This window comes from Acomys minous (assembly GCF_964271855.1).
Source record: "Acomys minous genome assembly, chromosome: 16".
NCBI classification, from domain to species: Eukaryota; Metazoa; Chordata; class Mammalia; order Rodentia; family Muridae; genus Acomys; species Acomys minous.
The window spans coordinates 85,093,583-85,110,074 of record NC_140498.1 but is presented as its reverse complement, the minus strand read 5'-3'; the positions used below and the strand labels follow the sequence as shown (position 1 = coordinate 85,110,074).

At 46.9% G+C, this 16,492-nt stretch overlaps 1 protein-coding gene across 1 annotated transcript in view; it reads left to right on the top strand.

Moving 5' to 3' along the window:
* KNTC1 (kinetochore associated 1) overlaps window positions 1–15,193 on the top strand; it is a 90,354-nt gene extending 75,161 nt beyond the window's left edge. The window contains exon 63 of the mRNA XM_084762645.1: window positions 14,979–15,193. Within this exon, the coding sequence (XP_084618771.1) occupies window positions 14,979–15,122 (144 nt within the window). The 3' untranslated portion in view covers window positions 15,123–15,193. The remainder of the gene's footprint in view (window positions 1–14,978) is intronic.
* The last annotated feature ends 1,299 nt before the right edge of the window (window positions 15,194–16,492 follow it).

Below are 16,492 nucleotides of genomic sequence, written 5' to 3'. Positions count from 1 at the left end.
GGGTTTCTCTGTGCATCCCTGGATGTCTGGACTCACTTTGTAGGCCAGGCTGGCCTCAAAGTCCTGGGTTTTCTTTACACTCACCCATGATCCATGCTGAGAAAAGCCCCAGTGAAAAGTACTCTCCGCAGCTGGGGGGGGGGGGCGGGCAGAGCAGAAGCAGCCTGGTGAGAGGTACGCGCACAGCGCCACCCCAGCACAGCGCCACCCCAGCAGAACACCTAGCGGTATTCTGAAAATGGGTGAGTTACAAGAGTCAGTTGCATGTTAGTAAAAGTGATAAAAGTTTTTTTTTTTAACAACTGACAGAAGTAATCTGCAAGTGAGGTTGTCTGGAAGGCTACATGGGACTCTACTGTCTTTGATCTGAGAGAGAAATGTTTTGGTCTGTTCAATGTTAGGATCAACTTCCCATTAAGAATGTTCATTTAGCTGGACAGTGGTGGTGCACGTTTTTAATCCTGGCATTCCAGAGGCAGCCAGATCTCTGTGAATTTGAGGCCAGCCTGGTCTACAGAGCGAGTTCGAGGACAGCCAGGGCTGTGCAGAGAAACCCTTTCTGAAAGGGGGGGAAATCTTCATTTGGTTGGTTTTACTGGCTGTCCTGGAAGTCCAAGGAATTCCGACTCTGCCTTCCTCCTGCTGTTAGTCTTGAGGTGTCATTCTATCCCCTGGGGTGGAGTTTATCTCCCTCTATTCCCCAGGAGCTAGGTTTATAGCTGTGCACCTCCAGACCCAGCTAGGATGCTATTTTTCATGAGAAAACATTGTATATTTTTTTAAAGAAGTAGACAATCAATGATAACTGAAGAAATGAGAATAATGTATTTTATACATGCTCAGCAATGCAGAGGAATTTAGCACAAGAGTGAGGGAACATGAGTCAAGACAGTGGAAACCAATACAACAGCAGCAGCTTTACCTATATATAGAGAGATAGATAGATAGATAGATAGATAGATAGATAGATATCACCAGAGAAAATTATAGTAGCCAGGCATTTTTATTTATTTATTTATTTATTTGGTTTTCTGAGACAGGGTTTCTCTGTGTAACCTTGGCTGTCCTGGGCTCACCTTGTAGACTGCCTTGAACTCACAGTGAGCCTCCTGCCTCTGCCTCCCAGAGTGCTGGGATTAAAGGCATGTGCCATCATGCCTAGTATAGCCAAGGATTTTTAAGATTTGGTGTGTCTTTTTTTCTCAAGGCAGGGTTTTTCTGTGTAGACTTGGCTGTCCTGGACTCACTCTGTAGACCAGGCTGGCCTTGAATGTGTGCCACTACTACCCAGATAATTTTATTTGTTTTATTTATTTTTAAATTTTTTTTAAATAAATGGCTTGTTTATTTATACAGTATTCTGCCTGCAGGCCAGAAGAGGGCACCAAATCTCATTAAAGATGGTTGTGAGCCACCAGGTGTTTCCTGGGAATTGAACTCAGGACCTTTCAAACAACAGACCTCTTACTTTCTGAGCCATCTCTCCATCCCCCTAATTTTATTTTTTTAATAGTGTGTGCATGTATTTATGAGTGCAGGAGTTCTTGGAGGCCAGAGGATGGTGTTGGATCTTCTGGAGCTGGAGTAAAAAGTGGTTGTGAGCCACATGGCTGCTGGAAATTGACTTCTGGACCTCTGCATGTGCACTTAAATGCTAAGTCATCTTGCCAACCCTTACTATAAGCCTTTGTTTTCTATACAGTTTCCCTAGGATGGCCTCGAGTTCGAGTTCTACCCACCTCTGTCTCCCAAGTGCTGGTATTAAAAGTATTTGTTAGTGTACCTGGCATAAGCCTTTAAAAATATGAGTTTCTACGTCTTAATTATTTGCAGGAAGGGTCTTGTTAGGTTACTCAGGCATGGTCTTTAGCATCTCAAGTGTTGGGATTCCAGGCACGCGCCACTGAACCCTGTTCAGAGTATTGCTTTCGGTGGCTGAGTGTTCTCTCTCTGGTGTTGTAAAAAGGCCACACGCTTGAGAGCCAGGCATGCTTGGGTGTACTGGGTTGCAAGTGTGCAAACACTAGAAGGCATCACATGGTGGCACTAGATTGTCACAAATAGAAATGAGTCTGCAGGCTTTGCTGGACCTGGAGCTCAGCCCATAGGAGCTGCTTCCCAGTCTTCACCCAGGTTTCCTTGGGGGAATTAGAATTCTGACAGGGTAGAGGGTTTGCCAGAGAAGTTATGTTTGAGAACTCAAATACTCAGTTCCATGGTCTTTGTTGTTACACGGATGATAACTTGACTATATGTAACAGTGTAGGCTTTCTGTGCCCACCCCAGCTCCCGAATAATGACACAGAGAGTTACTATATTTATTATTAGCTTATGGCACTAAGCTAGGCACATTCTGAGTTATTTAAATCTGACAATACTAGCCTGGCCTATGTCCCAGCCACCTGTCCATCCTAATCTCATCCTGGTACCTGCTTCTTCATCTGTGTCTGGATGGCACCTCCGCTTCTCTCTGGTCCCCACCTGGGACACCACCCCTGTCCTCCCGCCTTCCACCCCTCCCATGTGCGGATGTCCTGCCTCCCAACCCTGCCTCAGCTTACTGGCCACCAGATTCTTATCAAAACCAACCAGAAGGTGATGGAGAACAATGTTTATAAAACATTGAGACAGGAGATGCTTCTTGAAAATGGCAATGTCCGGCTGGAGAGATGGCTCAGAGGTTAAGAGCACTGGCTGTTCTTCCAAAGGTCCTGAGTTCAATTCCCAGCAACTACATGGTGGCTCATAACCATCTATAATGAGATCTGGTGCCCTCTTCTGGTGAGCAGGCATACACGCAGGCAGAATACTGTATAAATAATTTTTAAAAAAATCTTTTTTAAAAATGGCAATGTCTAAGTCCCACCTGTAATCAGATCTGCACCTGCACAGAAATCAGCATTTGAATAATACAAGGATAATCTTTACACCGTGTACTACAGAGTTACTCCAACAACTATATGTGATTGTTTTTGTTATCCAGTGTGCATCCTATACAGTCTACCGTTTCCTGTGGATACTGTAACGTAAGCCAGATCCTGTCACCGCCTGCCTCAGGCTTCTCACTGCCTCCCCAGTTACTTACCATAAAACCCAGAGTGCCAGCCAAGGAGCACCAGCATCTGTTCAAACTGGAAGTGAGTAGTCTCCAGGAAGGTGAACCACCGCAGAAAGCCTCTTGTTCCATAGAACTGCTATTTAAAAATGCAGGCCGGCATGGTGGCACACATCCCAGCACTTGGGAGGCAGAGGTAGAGACAGGTAGATCCCTGTGAGTTCGAGGCCAGCCTGGTCTACAAAGCAAAGCGAGTCCAGGACAGTCAAGGCTACACAGAGAGACCCTGTCTTGAAAAAACAAAAACAAACAAACAAACAAACAAAAAAACCCTGTCCCAACTGGAAGTGATGGTGCACGCCTATAATCCTAGCTCTCAAGATGGCAGAGGTAGTAGGGTGTTGAGTGTAAGGCCAGCCGGGGCTACATAGCAAGCTTTAGACAAGGCAAGACTGCACAGTGAGACTGTATTTCAGGAAGCCAAAATAAGAATCAGTGAGGTGGCTCAGTGACTAAATGTTCTTCCTTCTGAGCCTGTCAATTTGAGTTCAGTCCTTAGGACCAACACGCTAGAAGAAAAGAGCCAACCCCTGCAAGTTTCCCTCTGGCCTCCACATTAGACTACGGTGTGGGCTTATGTACCCACACTAAAAACATATGTTTATGCCGTAAGTAACGATATATAAACAGATAAAGGCATACCTTATGAAAGGTCACACTTCTTTTTCTTTTTAGTTGTCAAGAATAAGCCTGGTGTGGTGGCGCATGCCTTTAATCCAAGCACTCGGGAGGCAGAGGCAGGTGGATCGCTGTGAGTTCGAGGTCAGCTAGGACTACAGAGTTCCTGGACAGCTGTGGCTACACAGAGAAACCCTGTTTCGAAAAACCAAAAAAGAGAATAAAAACAATGCCAGCCACGGTGGTGCACACCTTTAATCCCAGCATTCAGGAGGCAGAGGCAGGTGGATCACTGAGTTCAAGGACAGTCTGGTCTACAAAGGGAGTTCTAGGACAGCCTAGGCTACACAGAGAAACCCTGTCTTGAAAAAGCAACAACAACAAAATTAAAAACAGCTGTGGAGGGCTGGAGAGATGGCTCAGAGGGTAAGAGCACTGACTGCTCTTCCAAAGGTCATGAGTTAAATTCCCGGCAACCACATGTTGGCTCACAACCATCTATAATGAAATCTGTATACATAATAAATAAGTAAATCTTTTAAAAAATAAGAATAAAAACAGCTGTGGAAATGGCTCTGAGCTTAAGAGCACTTTGTGCTCTTCCAAAGGTCCTGAGTTTAATTCCCAGCAACCATATGGTGGCTCACAACCATTTATAACGAGATCTGGCACCCTCTTCTGATTATGCAGGCAGAACACTGTATACATAATACTATTTTAAATTTTTTTTAATTTACTTATTCTTTTAAAAACCCTAATAGTTCAGAGACCCACCCCAAAATAGCACAGGTGATTGCCACCATTGTTGGCTGTCCACCAGAGCTTGTTGAAGGCATCATATGCTCTGGTCACAGGACATGGGGAAAAAATCAGGGTGGTACTTAATAGGAAGCATGCTCCCTGAAGGTGGCCTTTTATAGTTACTAGGAGGTGATATATAGGCTTCTGGGGCTGTGGGAGGGGTCATCCGTGGCCTTACCCAGATGTGAACTCTGTTAACTATCATAGTGACCCGGTATTAAGATAGTTCTCTGTGTGCAATGGTGGCGGCATTGCTGTGGGGGCAGCCAACTGCTTTCTGCTTAGATCTAAGGCCTGATCCACAGGCGGGAACGCATGCCTACCAAGAACCCAGTGCTTGTGGACAAGCCAGGGACGAGCCGACTAACATTGTTCTGCTAAATGAACACAGTATCGATGTGCCCTCCAAATGTGTGTCTATATTGAAAGATTAGGGCTGGGCGTGGTGGCACAGGCCTTTAATCCCAGGATTAATCCCTCGGGAGGCAGAGGCAGGCAGATTGCTGTGAGTTCGAAGCTAGCCTGGTCTATAAAACAAGTCCTGGACTTATGCGCATGGGTGTTCTGCCTGTATGTATGTTTATAGACTATGTCTGTGCCTGGTGCCTGGAGAGGCCGGAAGAAGCCATTGTGTCAGGACAGGGACCAAGAACGGAGTGAGAGTTCTGAGTGCTTGTTAGGAACCAAGAGTCTTGTGACCTCAGTGTCTTCAAAATGAAATTGTACTTGGAATGTGTCTTTGGCTTCTTCCAGGTGTAGCAGATAGGAAGGGGCTTGTTTCAGGTTATTCTTCCTTGCTTACTAGTGTTATTCAATTAAATGTTTATTGTTTGTTTTGTTTTCCCAAGACAGGGTTTCTCTGTGTAGCCTTGGCTGTCCTGGACTCACTTTGTAGACCAGGCTGACCTCTAACTCACAGCGATCCACCTGCCTCCCTAGTGCTGGGATTAAAGGTGTGCGCCACCACTGCCAGGTTCAATTAAATGTTTAAACTATCCTTTATATGCCTCTATAGAAAAATATGTGCTTGCCATTTGTGGCTTGTCCTTGTGATTGTATACAGCTTGAACTCATGGGAACTTTCGTCATGTGATTTCTCTTAAACTTCAGAGTATAAACTGTCTGAGGCCCTGAGTAAAGTTAACAATGGCATAAGACTTCAGTCTTTCCCATTTTTCGGCTCCTTTCTCCCAGCCCTCACCTCTGGAACTTTAGAGATGTAAGTTAACATGGTGCTGGCAATAAAACCCAGGTCCTCAGCAAAAGCAGCAGCCATCCTTAACACCAAGCCATCTCTCCAGCCCCGTGATGGATGGCCTGAGTAAGAGACACGACGAGCTATGTGAAAGCCCACAGAGAGGTGCCTCATAGGCACAAGACACTGATACCATCCAGGAGTTTACAAGAGTTTAGTAACCTGTCAAGGTTTGAGGTCAAGCCCCTCTCACTTGAGGAGCTGACACACACTCGTGGGTAGGTCTTACTTTCTGTGACTGTCTCCTCCGGAAGCCACACCCATCTTACTTTCTTCTCAGTGCCTCTCTGAACCCTTGTGCTGAAGCTTAAGTTAAAATATCATGGGCTGGGGCTGGGGCTGGGGCTGGGCGTGGTGGCGCACGCCTTTAATCCCAGCACTCAGGAGACAGAGGCAGGCGGATCGCTGAGTTTGAGGCCAGCCTTGTCTACAGAGAGAGTTCAGGAGAGCCAGGGCTACACAGAGAGACCCTGTCTTGAAAAACCAAAACCAAATAAAATAAAATAAAAATCACGGGCTGGTGAGGTGGCTCCGTGGGTAAAGGGGCTAAGTCTGACAACCTGACTTCAAAGGCTGGGACCCACATGGTGAGAGATAACTGACTCCCCACAAGCTGTCCTCTGACCTTCATATGTGTGTCAGAAAATGTGCACACACACACACACACACACACACACACAGTAAGTAAATAAGTGTACTAGAAAAGATTAAAGATAATGAGAACGTGTACTATGTGTTAAGCAATCGGACTTCCTTTGGCTTGGAAGAGACTACGTCATGAAGGAGAAGGAAGTGGTGTTACTTTAAAACAAGACTTGTTGACTAATTTTTTTTCCGGTGTCCTTTATATAGGCTTCATTAGCATTTTAAGTCAAAAATGGTTATATGACACATAGTTCATACTATATTTTATACCTCGCAAAAGAGAAGTGGTAACTTACAAAATATCCCCCCCCTCTTCCTGCCCCGTGATGTCACATGCCTGCCCTTGTCGGTGTTGTAGTCACATGGAAGTCATATGTCTACGAAAACTTTCATCATTAAACCCTGGGACATACAGTGATGTGTCGTTCTGTGTTTTGGTGACTCGAGGCCACTTGTGATATAGAAATGACAGCTCTATGGTTATAAATTTACTATTTAAAAAAATATAAATTCTTTTAAAAAAAACAAATTCTGTATTCTGGGCTGGTGTATCTCTTTTTTGTAATTTTAATTTTATTACTTTATTCAGATTACAACTCAGTTGTTATCCCATCACTTGTATCCTCCCATTCCTCCCTCCCTCCCACTTTCACCTTATTCCCTTCCCCTAGGTCTGAGACCGAGGGCGACCTCCTCCCCCACTATATGGTCATAGGCTATCAAGTCTCATCTTGGTAGCTGCTTATTCTTTCTTTGAGTGCAATCAGGCCTCCTCACCAAGGGGAGGTGGTGAAATATGGGGCACCAGAGTTCATGTCAGAGTCAGTCCCTGCTCTCCACATAACTGTGGAGAATGCCCTGTCCATTGGGTAGATCAGAGTAGGGGTTCGATGTTTACTGCTTGTATTGTCCTTGGTTAGTGCAATAGTTTGAGCAGATCCCCCTAGGCCCCGATCTGCCCATCATGATGTTCTTCTTGTAGGTTTCTAGGACCCTCTCTCTGGGTCCTTCCATTTCCCCATCTCCTGGGCTGCTGTATCTCAGTGCTAACCTGTTTGCATTAGCATGCACGAAGCCAGGGGTTCGACCCCAGGTGCTGCTAACAAAAGAATTCTGCAAGCCGGGCGTGGTGGCGCACGCCTTTAATCCCAGCACTCGGGAGGCAGAGGCAGGCGGATCGCTGTGAGTTCGAGGCCAGCCTGGTCTACAAAGTGAGTCCAGGGCAGCCAAAGCCACACAGAGAAACCCTGTCTCGGGGGACAAAAAAATCTGCAGTGTAGTATTTTAGTAGGAGGCCTTTTCTTAGAAGCTATTTTCTTGTGCCTCAATTGAGGTTCACGGTGATATTTTTCTGTTTAAATTACACTCGTAACCTTTAGGGAAAAGGGACTGTATCTGATAGGATAAAATAAAAACGTGTGTGTTAAAGGATGTAAGTCATCGAGAACGAGAGCAGGCACGTGGTGGCGCACGCCTTTAATCACGACACCTGCGATGCAGGGGCAGGTGCGTCTCTGTGAGTTTAAGGCTTGCCCTACTTCAGTGTGCTGCTCCCTTCTTTTTGTTTGCCACTGAAGATGTGCTTTCTTGGCTGTGCTTGTCACCTGCCAATATATGCCTGTCACCTGGTGCTATGCCTGTCTCTTGCTGCCATCTCTGTCACCTGCCACCTTGCCTGTTACCTGCTGCTGTGCCTTCCTACCATGACGGACTCTTATTCTTCTGGAACTGTAAGTCACAATCAACTTTCTTTTGTAAGCTTCATTTTTTTTTGAGACAGGGTTTTTTTGTTTGTTTGTTTGTTTTTTTTTTTTTTTTTTGGTGTAGCCCTGGCTGTCCTGCACTCACTCCGAAGACCACGCTGGCCTCAAACTCACATCGATCCACCTGCCTCTGCCTCCCGAGTGCTGGGATTAAAGGCGTGCGCCACCATGCCCAGCCTTGTAAATTGCTTTTATTTGTTGTGTTTTATTACAGCAGCAAAAATTCACTAATACACCCTGCCTCAAAAGGAAAAAAAAACCGTAAGGGAAATAAAAGACAAGACAGTAGTGAAAAAGAAGAGTGTCATGGTTATGTGTTTTGGGTTTTTGCTGTTTCTGGAGGGTTTGCCTGTCTTGTTTCCATTCTAAAGATAGAACCTAGAAGCTGGTTGTGGTGGTGCACACCTGTAATCCCAGCACTCGGGAGGCAGAGGCGGGAAGATTTCTGAATTCAAGGCCAGCTGGTCTACAGAATGAGTTCCAGGACAGCCAAGGCCACACAGAGAAACCCTGTATCAAAAACTAAACAAACAAAACCAACAAGAGTTTGTTCTCGGGCTGGAGAGATGGCTCACTGGTTAAGAGCACCGTCTGCTCTTCCAGAGGTCCTGAGTTCAATTCCCAGCAACCACATGGTGGCTCACAACCATCTGTAATGTGATATGGTGCCCTCTTCTGGCCTGCAGGTGTATGTGCCGCTAGAACACTGTATACATAATAATAAATAAATACATCTTTAAAAAAAAAAAAGAGTTTGTTCTCTCCCAGTTCTGGAGGCCAGGTGTCAGGGGTTGACCCTTAAGGCTCCCCACCTAAAGGAGATATTTTGAAGGCTAGGGGATTTCGGAAGTGGGGCCTGGCTGGCAGGGACTGATGTTTGCAATTTTACTTAGCCCAGCTCTGGGCAGTTCCCTAGTTAATTGCTCCTGAAGCTGTCCCCAAGTCAGCAGGACTTTGTGTTTTTGTTTCCAGTTATTTTAGCTCACTCACCCATTGTTTTGGAAATATCTTGCATTCCAGGCAACTTAAGACCTAACTAAACAGCTCAGCTCACCTCTGCATAGACAAGACCCACTGCACGCAGAAAATTTCAGCTAAGTGCTGAAAAGGGAGAGAGAGAGAGAGAGAGAGAGAGAGAGAGAGAGAGAGAGAGAGAGAGAGAGAGAGAGAAAGGAACATAATTCTTCTCTGAGTTCTCAGAGCTAAGCTGGAGCGGTGGAAGTGTGCTGGGCCCCTTCTAGAGCAGGCGTGTTCTCAGTCTGTGGGTCTCAACCTTAGCCCCCTGGGGGGGTTCACGTATCAGATATCCCACATAATCATATATTGGTATTCATAACAGTAGCAAAACTACAGTTATGAAGCACCATCGAAATAATTTTATGGTTGTGGGTCACCACAACATGAGGAACTGTATCAAAGGGTCACAGCATTGGGAAGGTTGAGAACCGCTGTTCTAAAGAACCAGAGTTCCGTTCCCACTGCCTAGCAGCTCATGTGCCAGGAAGCCATTTCCATTTCCAGGGGATCCAGTGCCTTCTTCTGACCTACACACACACACACACACACACACACACACACACACACACACACACCCCTGAGAAGACTAAATCTTGATGCATCTCCATCGTGGTTAATTTCCTACAACCTCAAAACCTTTATAAAGGAGTTGCCAAGTCCATGAAAATCGTACAGGAGACTGACCTCTGCAGAAACAGATTGCCCTCTAATCAGAACAGTGAAGGACCGCAGGTCTCTCTCGGGAGTGGAGACCACACCCTCGTGAAAGAGGCTTGGAGCTTTCTAGGGCAGAGAAGGAAACTTCGGTGTGGAAGATTCCATGTGCGGACGTTTTCCCCTGCCGCGTCAGAACTGTACATGCCAGTGGGAGGCTGCTCCTTGGGTCAGGAGCTTTCTGAAGAATCCTAACATCCCGAAGCCATTACCAGTGTGTGCCCCTTGCTGTCTGGAGTTTCTCGATCCACCTGAGGGTTTTGAGTTGTTAGCCCTTCAGTAGGACAGCTTGGTGAGCTTCAGCTCAGGACCTGTTCCTCTTACCCCATCTATCAGCTGTGCAAGCAGGTTTTACTGTGGGCTGACTTCGGATGTTACGCAAAGGCTTGGGCGTCGGTGCTAAGCAATATAGGAAGATCCAGTCCGGCAGCATTGACGGGCATTAAGCCCTAGATTAGCTTAGCCAGATCCCCTTCTCTTAGAAGCTTCCTCCCATGTGGAGTAGCAGGAAACCTCGTCGGGAGCGCTACCTGGAAGCTGCAGCAGTGTGGAGGTGCGATGGGCTGAGCCATCGGAGGAGATAGATGCTCCATTGTCTCTGCTCTTTCCCAGTCGCACCCCAAGAGATGTAGAAAGAACCCAAGGGCTGGGGATGTATTTCTGAGGCAAAGCCGCCGTTCCTGATGTGTGTGAGACCTGCCTTTGATCCCACGGGGAAGCCAAGCTGACTCTGACCAGGGACGTTCTTGCCTCTCTGCACAGAACATCACACAGAAAGAATGAGCTTATTAGAAGTCTGGGTCATGCATGGGAGCGGGGCCAGGTACTGCCTCAGCTCCACCTCACAGACTTCAAGGGTACGGCTGGGGAGCCTGTCTCCCCTGTATGCACAACAGCTGGCAACTCTGTGATTGCCTAAGCATCCTACCCAAAGCTAGTCTATCCTGTTTTCTGAAACACCAAGGCTCGATAGAGATAACCTGGGGGATGGTGGGACCTGAGTCGTCTCAAGCCCCTCCTCTCTGCCTCTGTCTCCCTCCCCCTGAGAAATAAACCTAGGGGATTTTTTGGCGGGGAGGAAGATAGGGTCTCACTGCTTGAGACCCATGGCATGCTGGGATTGCTTTAAAAAATAAACATTGTTTAGGCCTCTACTCTGAAAAGCTGTGTTTCTTCTACCTAAGCTGTAGCCACACAGGGGTTATCTTCTCTCTGTAAGGAGAACGACGCTAGGCGTGTGGGTGCAGCACGGTTCACCTTTAAGTCTTGCCCCGCCCCCTTTTAGCTAAAGCTATTGTCTTCTCTTAGTGTAGACTCTGGAGGGCTTCTCTCCCCCAGCTAATTCTCAAGTAATCGAGGCGGAGACCTTGTAGATTTATAAAAAGCCTCAAAGCACAGTGACTGGGCAGGTATTAACCCTCTATGCTATTTCGCTATTTCCCAGCTCCATGCCCTAAGTTACCTGCCATACTTGTCCCTGCCTGGGCTGCTTCTGCTCCATCAGGCCACGTGCTCATGGTCCATGCTGCCCCATGGCAATCTCCTCCTCTCTGGCTTCCTCTCCTGCCTCGTGGTCCCCATCTGACCCCAAGCCCGGGAACCTAAGCTCCGTCTACTTGTCTTCTGTGTGGTTACTTCTAGCTATTTTAATTCACCAGCCAACTTTAAATTGGGGAGCAAGGTCTATAGAACATCACGTGGTGTACGTGAGAATGCACTCATCTGGGCAGCAGCCAGATCTTGGGGGGCCAGCATTTCACCTTAGAATACACAGTACCAGACCAAGCCCCCTTCTGTTTTAGACCTCTTGCTGTGTTGCAAGGGCTATCTTTCACTGGTGGAATTTGGGGCTGGTGTTCAATGGATACCCAGGGGGAAGTCAGGGTTCCCTTTTGCTCTTCTTGGTCTTCACTATTAAAGAATTTAAGAGTAGATTCAGACAGGAGCTCAAAAACCCTGGCCCGGAAGTCAGCCATGGTGCGGACAAGCAGCCACAGGGCGGGGAGGGGAGCTCTAGAGAGAGAGTAAGGAAAAGTCCCCCAAATTCTGTGGGGAAAGCCCAAAGCGTTAAGGAAAGCAGCGTGCTTAGAGAAGTTACATTTTTCTGAATAACTCAGAAAAGTGGGCAGACCCTCTGGGGCCACAGCTCATCATCCAATGCCCTAGGAAAACTACAGTATCTCATTGATGACTAGTTAGTGTCCATGTCTTCTGAGCACGGTTTCTGGCTAAGGGAATGACCGAGCCCAACAGGAAGCGTAGGTCTCCACCCAGGCAGGCCAGAGATCTGAATCTCTGTCTCTGTCTCTCTGTCTCTCTGTCTCTCTCTCTCTCTCTCTCTCTCTCTCTGTGTGTGTGTGTGTGTGTGGCTCTGTCTCTCTCTCTGTCTCTCTCTCTGTGTGGCTCTGTCTCTCTCTCTGTCTCTCTCTCTCTGTCTCTCTCTCTCTGTCTCTCTCTCTGTCTCTCTCTCTGTCTCTCTCTCTCTCTCTGTTCTTTGAGACAGGGTTTCTCTGTGTAGCCTTGGCTGTCCTGGCAAACTCACAGTGATCCTCCTGCCTCTGCCTCCCTGAATACTAGGATTACAGGTGTGCACCACTGTGCCCTGCTGATTCCTGTGGTCATCCATAATTAAGAGTTCTGGAACAGGCCACTAGCAGAGTCAAGAAGCTGTTCCGGTGTCCTTTCCCCCCACCCCTGGAACTGGAGATTGACCCTAAGACTTGATGCATGCACTCAAGCATGGACTACATCCCCCAGCAGTAAAAACTTAGGTGGTTTTTAGTTTTTCCTCTGTGTAGCCCTGGCTGTCCTGAACTGGCTCTGTTGACCAGGCTGGCCTCACACTCCCAGAGACCTGCCTGCCTCTACCTCCCAAGTGCTGGGGTTAAAGGTGTGTGCCACCACTGCCTGGCTAGAACTTAGTTTTTTTAGTGTTTCTCTCCGCCATTATTTAGAGTCCTAGTTTGTCCTGTGCTTGTCACAAGATACAAAAAGGGCTTGGCTGGGCCAAGGAGATGGTTCAACCTGAGGACCTGAGTTTGACCCCTGGGACGCACATGGTAGAAGGAGAGAACATACTTCTGAAAGTCGCCACCTGACCTCCACATATGCCTTATGGTGCCCTTGCACACATACATATGTGTGCATACAGATAAGTAAAATAATAAAAGATAGTATTTTTTTTTAAAGTCTGTAATCCCAGCACTCAGGAGGCAGAGGCAGGTGGATCACTGTGAGTTCGAGGCCAGCCTAGTCTACAGAGTCCAGGACAGCCAAGGATACACAGAGGGACTCTGTCTCAAAAAAAAAAAAAAAAAAAAAAAAAAAAGAAAGAAAGAAAGAAAGAAAAAAGAAAAAGAAGGTCTGAGTTGGGCGTAGTGGCACATGCCTTTAATCTCAGCACTTGGGAGGCAGAGGCAGGTGGATCGCTGTGAGTTTGAGGCTAGGCTAGTCTACAAAGGGAGTCCAGGACAGCCAAGGCTATACCGAGGAACCCTGTCTCGGAAAACAAAACAAAACAAAACAAAAAAAAGAGGTCTGGCTACTTTAAGAATCATATCCTTTCAAGAATTTCTATTATTACTATTACTACTATTATCATCATCATCATTATTATTATTATTGATGTGAAATTCACATACTATATAACCACCCATTTTAAAAGATGAAAGTCAGTGGTTTCTAATACGTTCTCCTATGCTCTGCACCCATTATCTCAGCCTAGATTCAAAACCGGTCCATCATCCCCTAAAGACATTCATTAACCGTTCATTGAGCATCCCTGAGCATCCCCTGAGCATCCCCTGAGCATCCCCCATCCTCCCGAGCCCTGAGGCCCTTGGCTTCTGTCTCTTCATTCTGTGCCTAGATTGGTCTCTTCTGGACATTTCATATGAATGAGCTCATGCACTCTTCGGCCTCTCGTATCCGGCTTCTTCCCTTCGCATCATGTTTCTGAGGTTCATCTGCATTGCCGTGTGTGTGTGTGTGTGTGTGTGTGTGTGTGTGTGTGTGTGTGAACGCTCCCTCCCTTTGTATGGCTGAACCGTATTCCATTGTTTATTACTCCATGGGGAGACCATGTTTTGTTTATTCATTCATCTGTCCCCTTGAGGCCATTTCCACCGTTTGGACTTTGCTAAATAGTCATGTAGTACTTTTATATGCATGCCTGCACAGCTACTGCTTTGGATGACCTGTTTTTAATTATTTTTGTCGTTTACTCAGTTGATGGATCATGTGAGAATGCTGTGATTCACTCTCTGAGGAGTTGGCATATTCAAAGCCCCTTAGGCAGAGACCCATGTAGCCCGGGCTGGCCTCTAACTCACTATGTAGCTGAGGATAACCTTGAACTTGTGACTGTTCTGCCTCTACCTTCCAAATGCGGGAACTACAGACATGTGCCACCATGTATTGCTGGGAACTGAATACAGGGCTTCATGCACGCTAGGCAGACGCTTACGGACTGAGCTAAAAGCTTGGCTCCCAAAAGCCCTTTAGGAAAATCTTTGTAACACAGCCTTGACTGTCACATCTCCATGTCCACAGCATTGTCTAAGCAACTGGCCCGAGCTAATCACACCCCACTCTGTAGCTTGGCTGAGATCCAGTCACCTCTAAAAGGTGCTGTTGCTTGGAGGAGGGTTGTTTTTAGAAGGTAGGAACAGCAATGACTACTGGGACAGACAGGTTCAGTGCCAGCAGTCCTGGCCGCTGCCCTCACAGCAGTCTACAATCCGTCCCAGGTTATCAGTGCGTCAGGCTCTTTGGGGGATTATGTAGCTGTCTTTGTTCATTTGTGTGTTTGTTCTATAAACTTTTGTGTGATTGAGGAAAGTGTGGGAGCGAGAGTCACAGCAAACAGTGAGCCTGAGGATCAAAGCCTCGCGCCTCCTTAGAGCCTGGGTCCAGCCAGTGGCTGTGTTCCCAGCTCCCTTCTGGAACCCAAGACCACATTTGCTTACTCCCCTCTGGCCCTGGAATGTGTGTGTGCAGGCCCACATCTATCCAGTAACTAATAACTCTTTTTTTTTTTTTTTTTGGACAGGGTCTCTCTATGCAGCCCAGACTGGCTGGGAACTCTCTATGTAGACCCAAGGGGTCCTTAAACTCACAGAGATCTGCCTGCCCCAGCCCAAATGCTGGAATTAAAAGTATGTGCCATGGGGTGGGGGATTTAGCTCAGTGGTAGAGCACTTGCCTAGCAAGCACAAGGCCCTGGGTTCAGTCCTCAGCTCTGAAATAAAACAAAATAAAATAAAAGTATGTGCCACTATTTGTGTTGTACAAACTTTATTTGTACTGTTAAGTATTTGGGGATTACGGGTCGCACCATCTCTGTCTCATGCCTTGCCCTGCCATATGTTGTCAGAGGACTGCGGAAGGCCTGTGAGTGACCCAGTGGAGGCTAGACACAGGTAGGAGGAGAGACATCCATGATTGTAACTGATAGGAGGGTATACCCTCTCCAGTCATGCCCGGGCAAGGACAATCCTGAGAACCCAGCCCCATGAACAGCCATGTTCCGGTAAAACGTTAATTATTAAAAAGCAGCAGCCAAAAAAAAAAAAAAAAAAAAAAAAAAAAAGAATCTGTTAAGCTGGGCGTGGTGGCGCACGCCTATAATCCCAGCACTCGGGAGGCATAGGCAGGTGGATCTATGTGAGTTCGAGGCCAGCCTGGTCTACAAAGCGGGTCCAGGACAGCCAAGGCTACACAGAGAAACCCTGTCTCGAAAAACTAAAAAAAAAAAAAAACAGCAGCCAACACCCCCCCCCCACCAAAAAAACAAAACAAAACAAAATAAAAAACCAAAAACAAAACCCAAAAGCAACAGCAAAGGCTGGGTATGGTGGTACACATCTTCAATCCCAGCACTCGGGCAGAGGCAGGTGGATCTCTGTGAGTTCGAGGCCAGCCTGGTCTACATAGAGAGTTCCCTGGGTAGGGTTTCTCTGTGTGGCCCTGGCTGTCCTGGAACTCGCTCTGTAGACCAGGCTGGTCTCAAACTCAGAGATCTGCCTGCCTCTGCCTCCCAAGTGCTGGGATCAAAGGTACACACCACCACCTGGTTGTAACATGCATTTTTTTTTTGTTTTGATTTGTTGTTTTCAAATAACAAAAAACCACCTCCTATAAACTTTTTTTTTAAAAAACCACTTGAATATTGCTGTCTTTTTTGTTTCTTTGGGACAGCTTCCCAGGAATGGAATTAGCCCGTCAAGGGGGACATTTAGTCTCAATTTACTAGGCGTTGCCAGATGGCTTTTCCCAATGGCCACAGAGTGTATGAGAATGCCCTTTTCTCCACATTTCTGCCAGTAGTTGACACCGTTCCTCTTTCCTGTCCGTGCTGTCTGTCTGACGGGTGCATGCTAATAGATCCTTGCTTCTTCTCTTTGTGGCTTGTTAATTTTATTTCCATTTGTGTGTGTGTGAAGGAATGTGAGATTCCCCTGGAGCTGGACGTAAGTGGTTGTAAGGTGCCCCACATGGTGCTGGGAATCAAAGTCAGGTCCTCTTAACCCCTCAGCCATCTCTCCAGCTCCCCTTTAGTGTTTT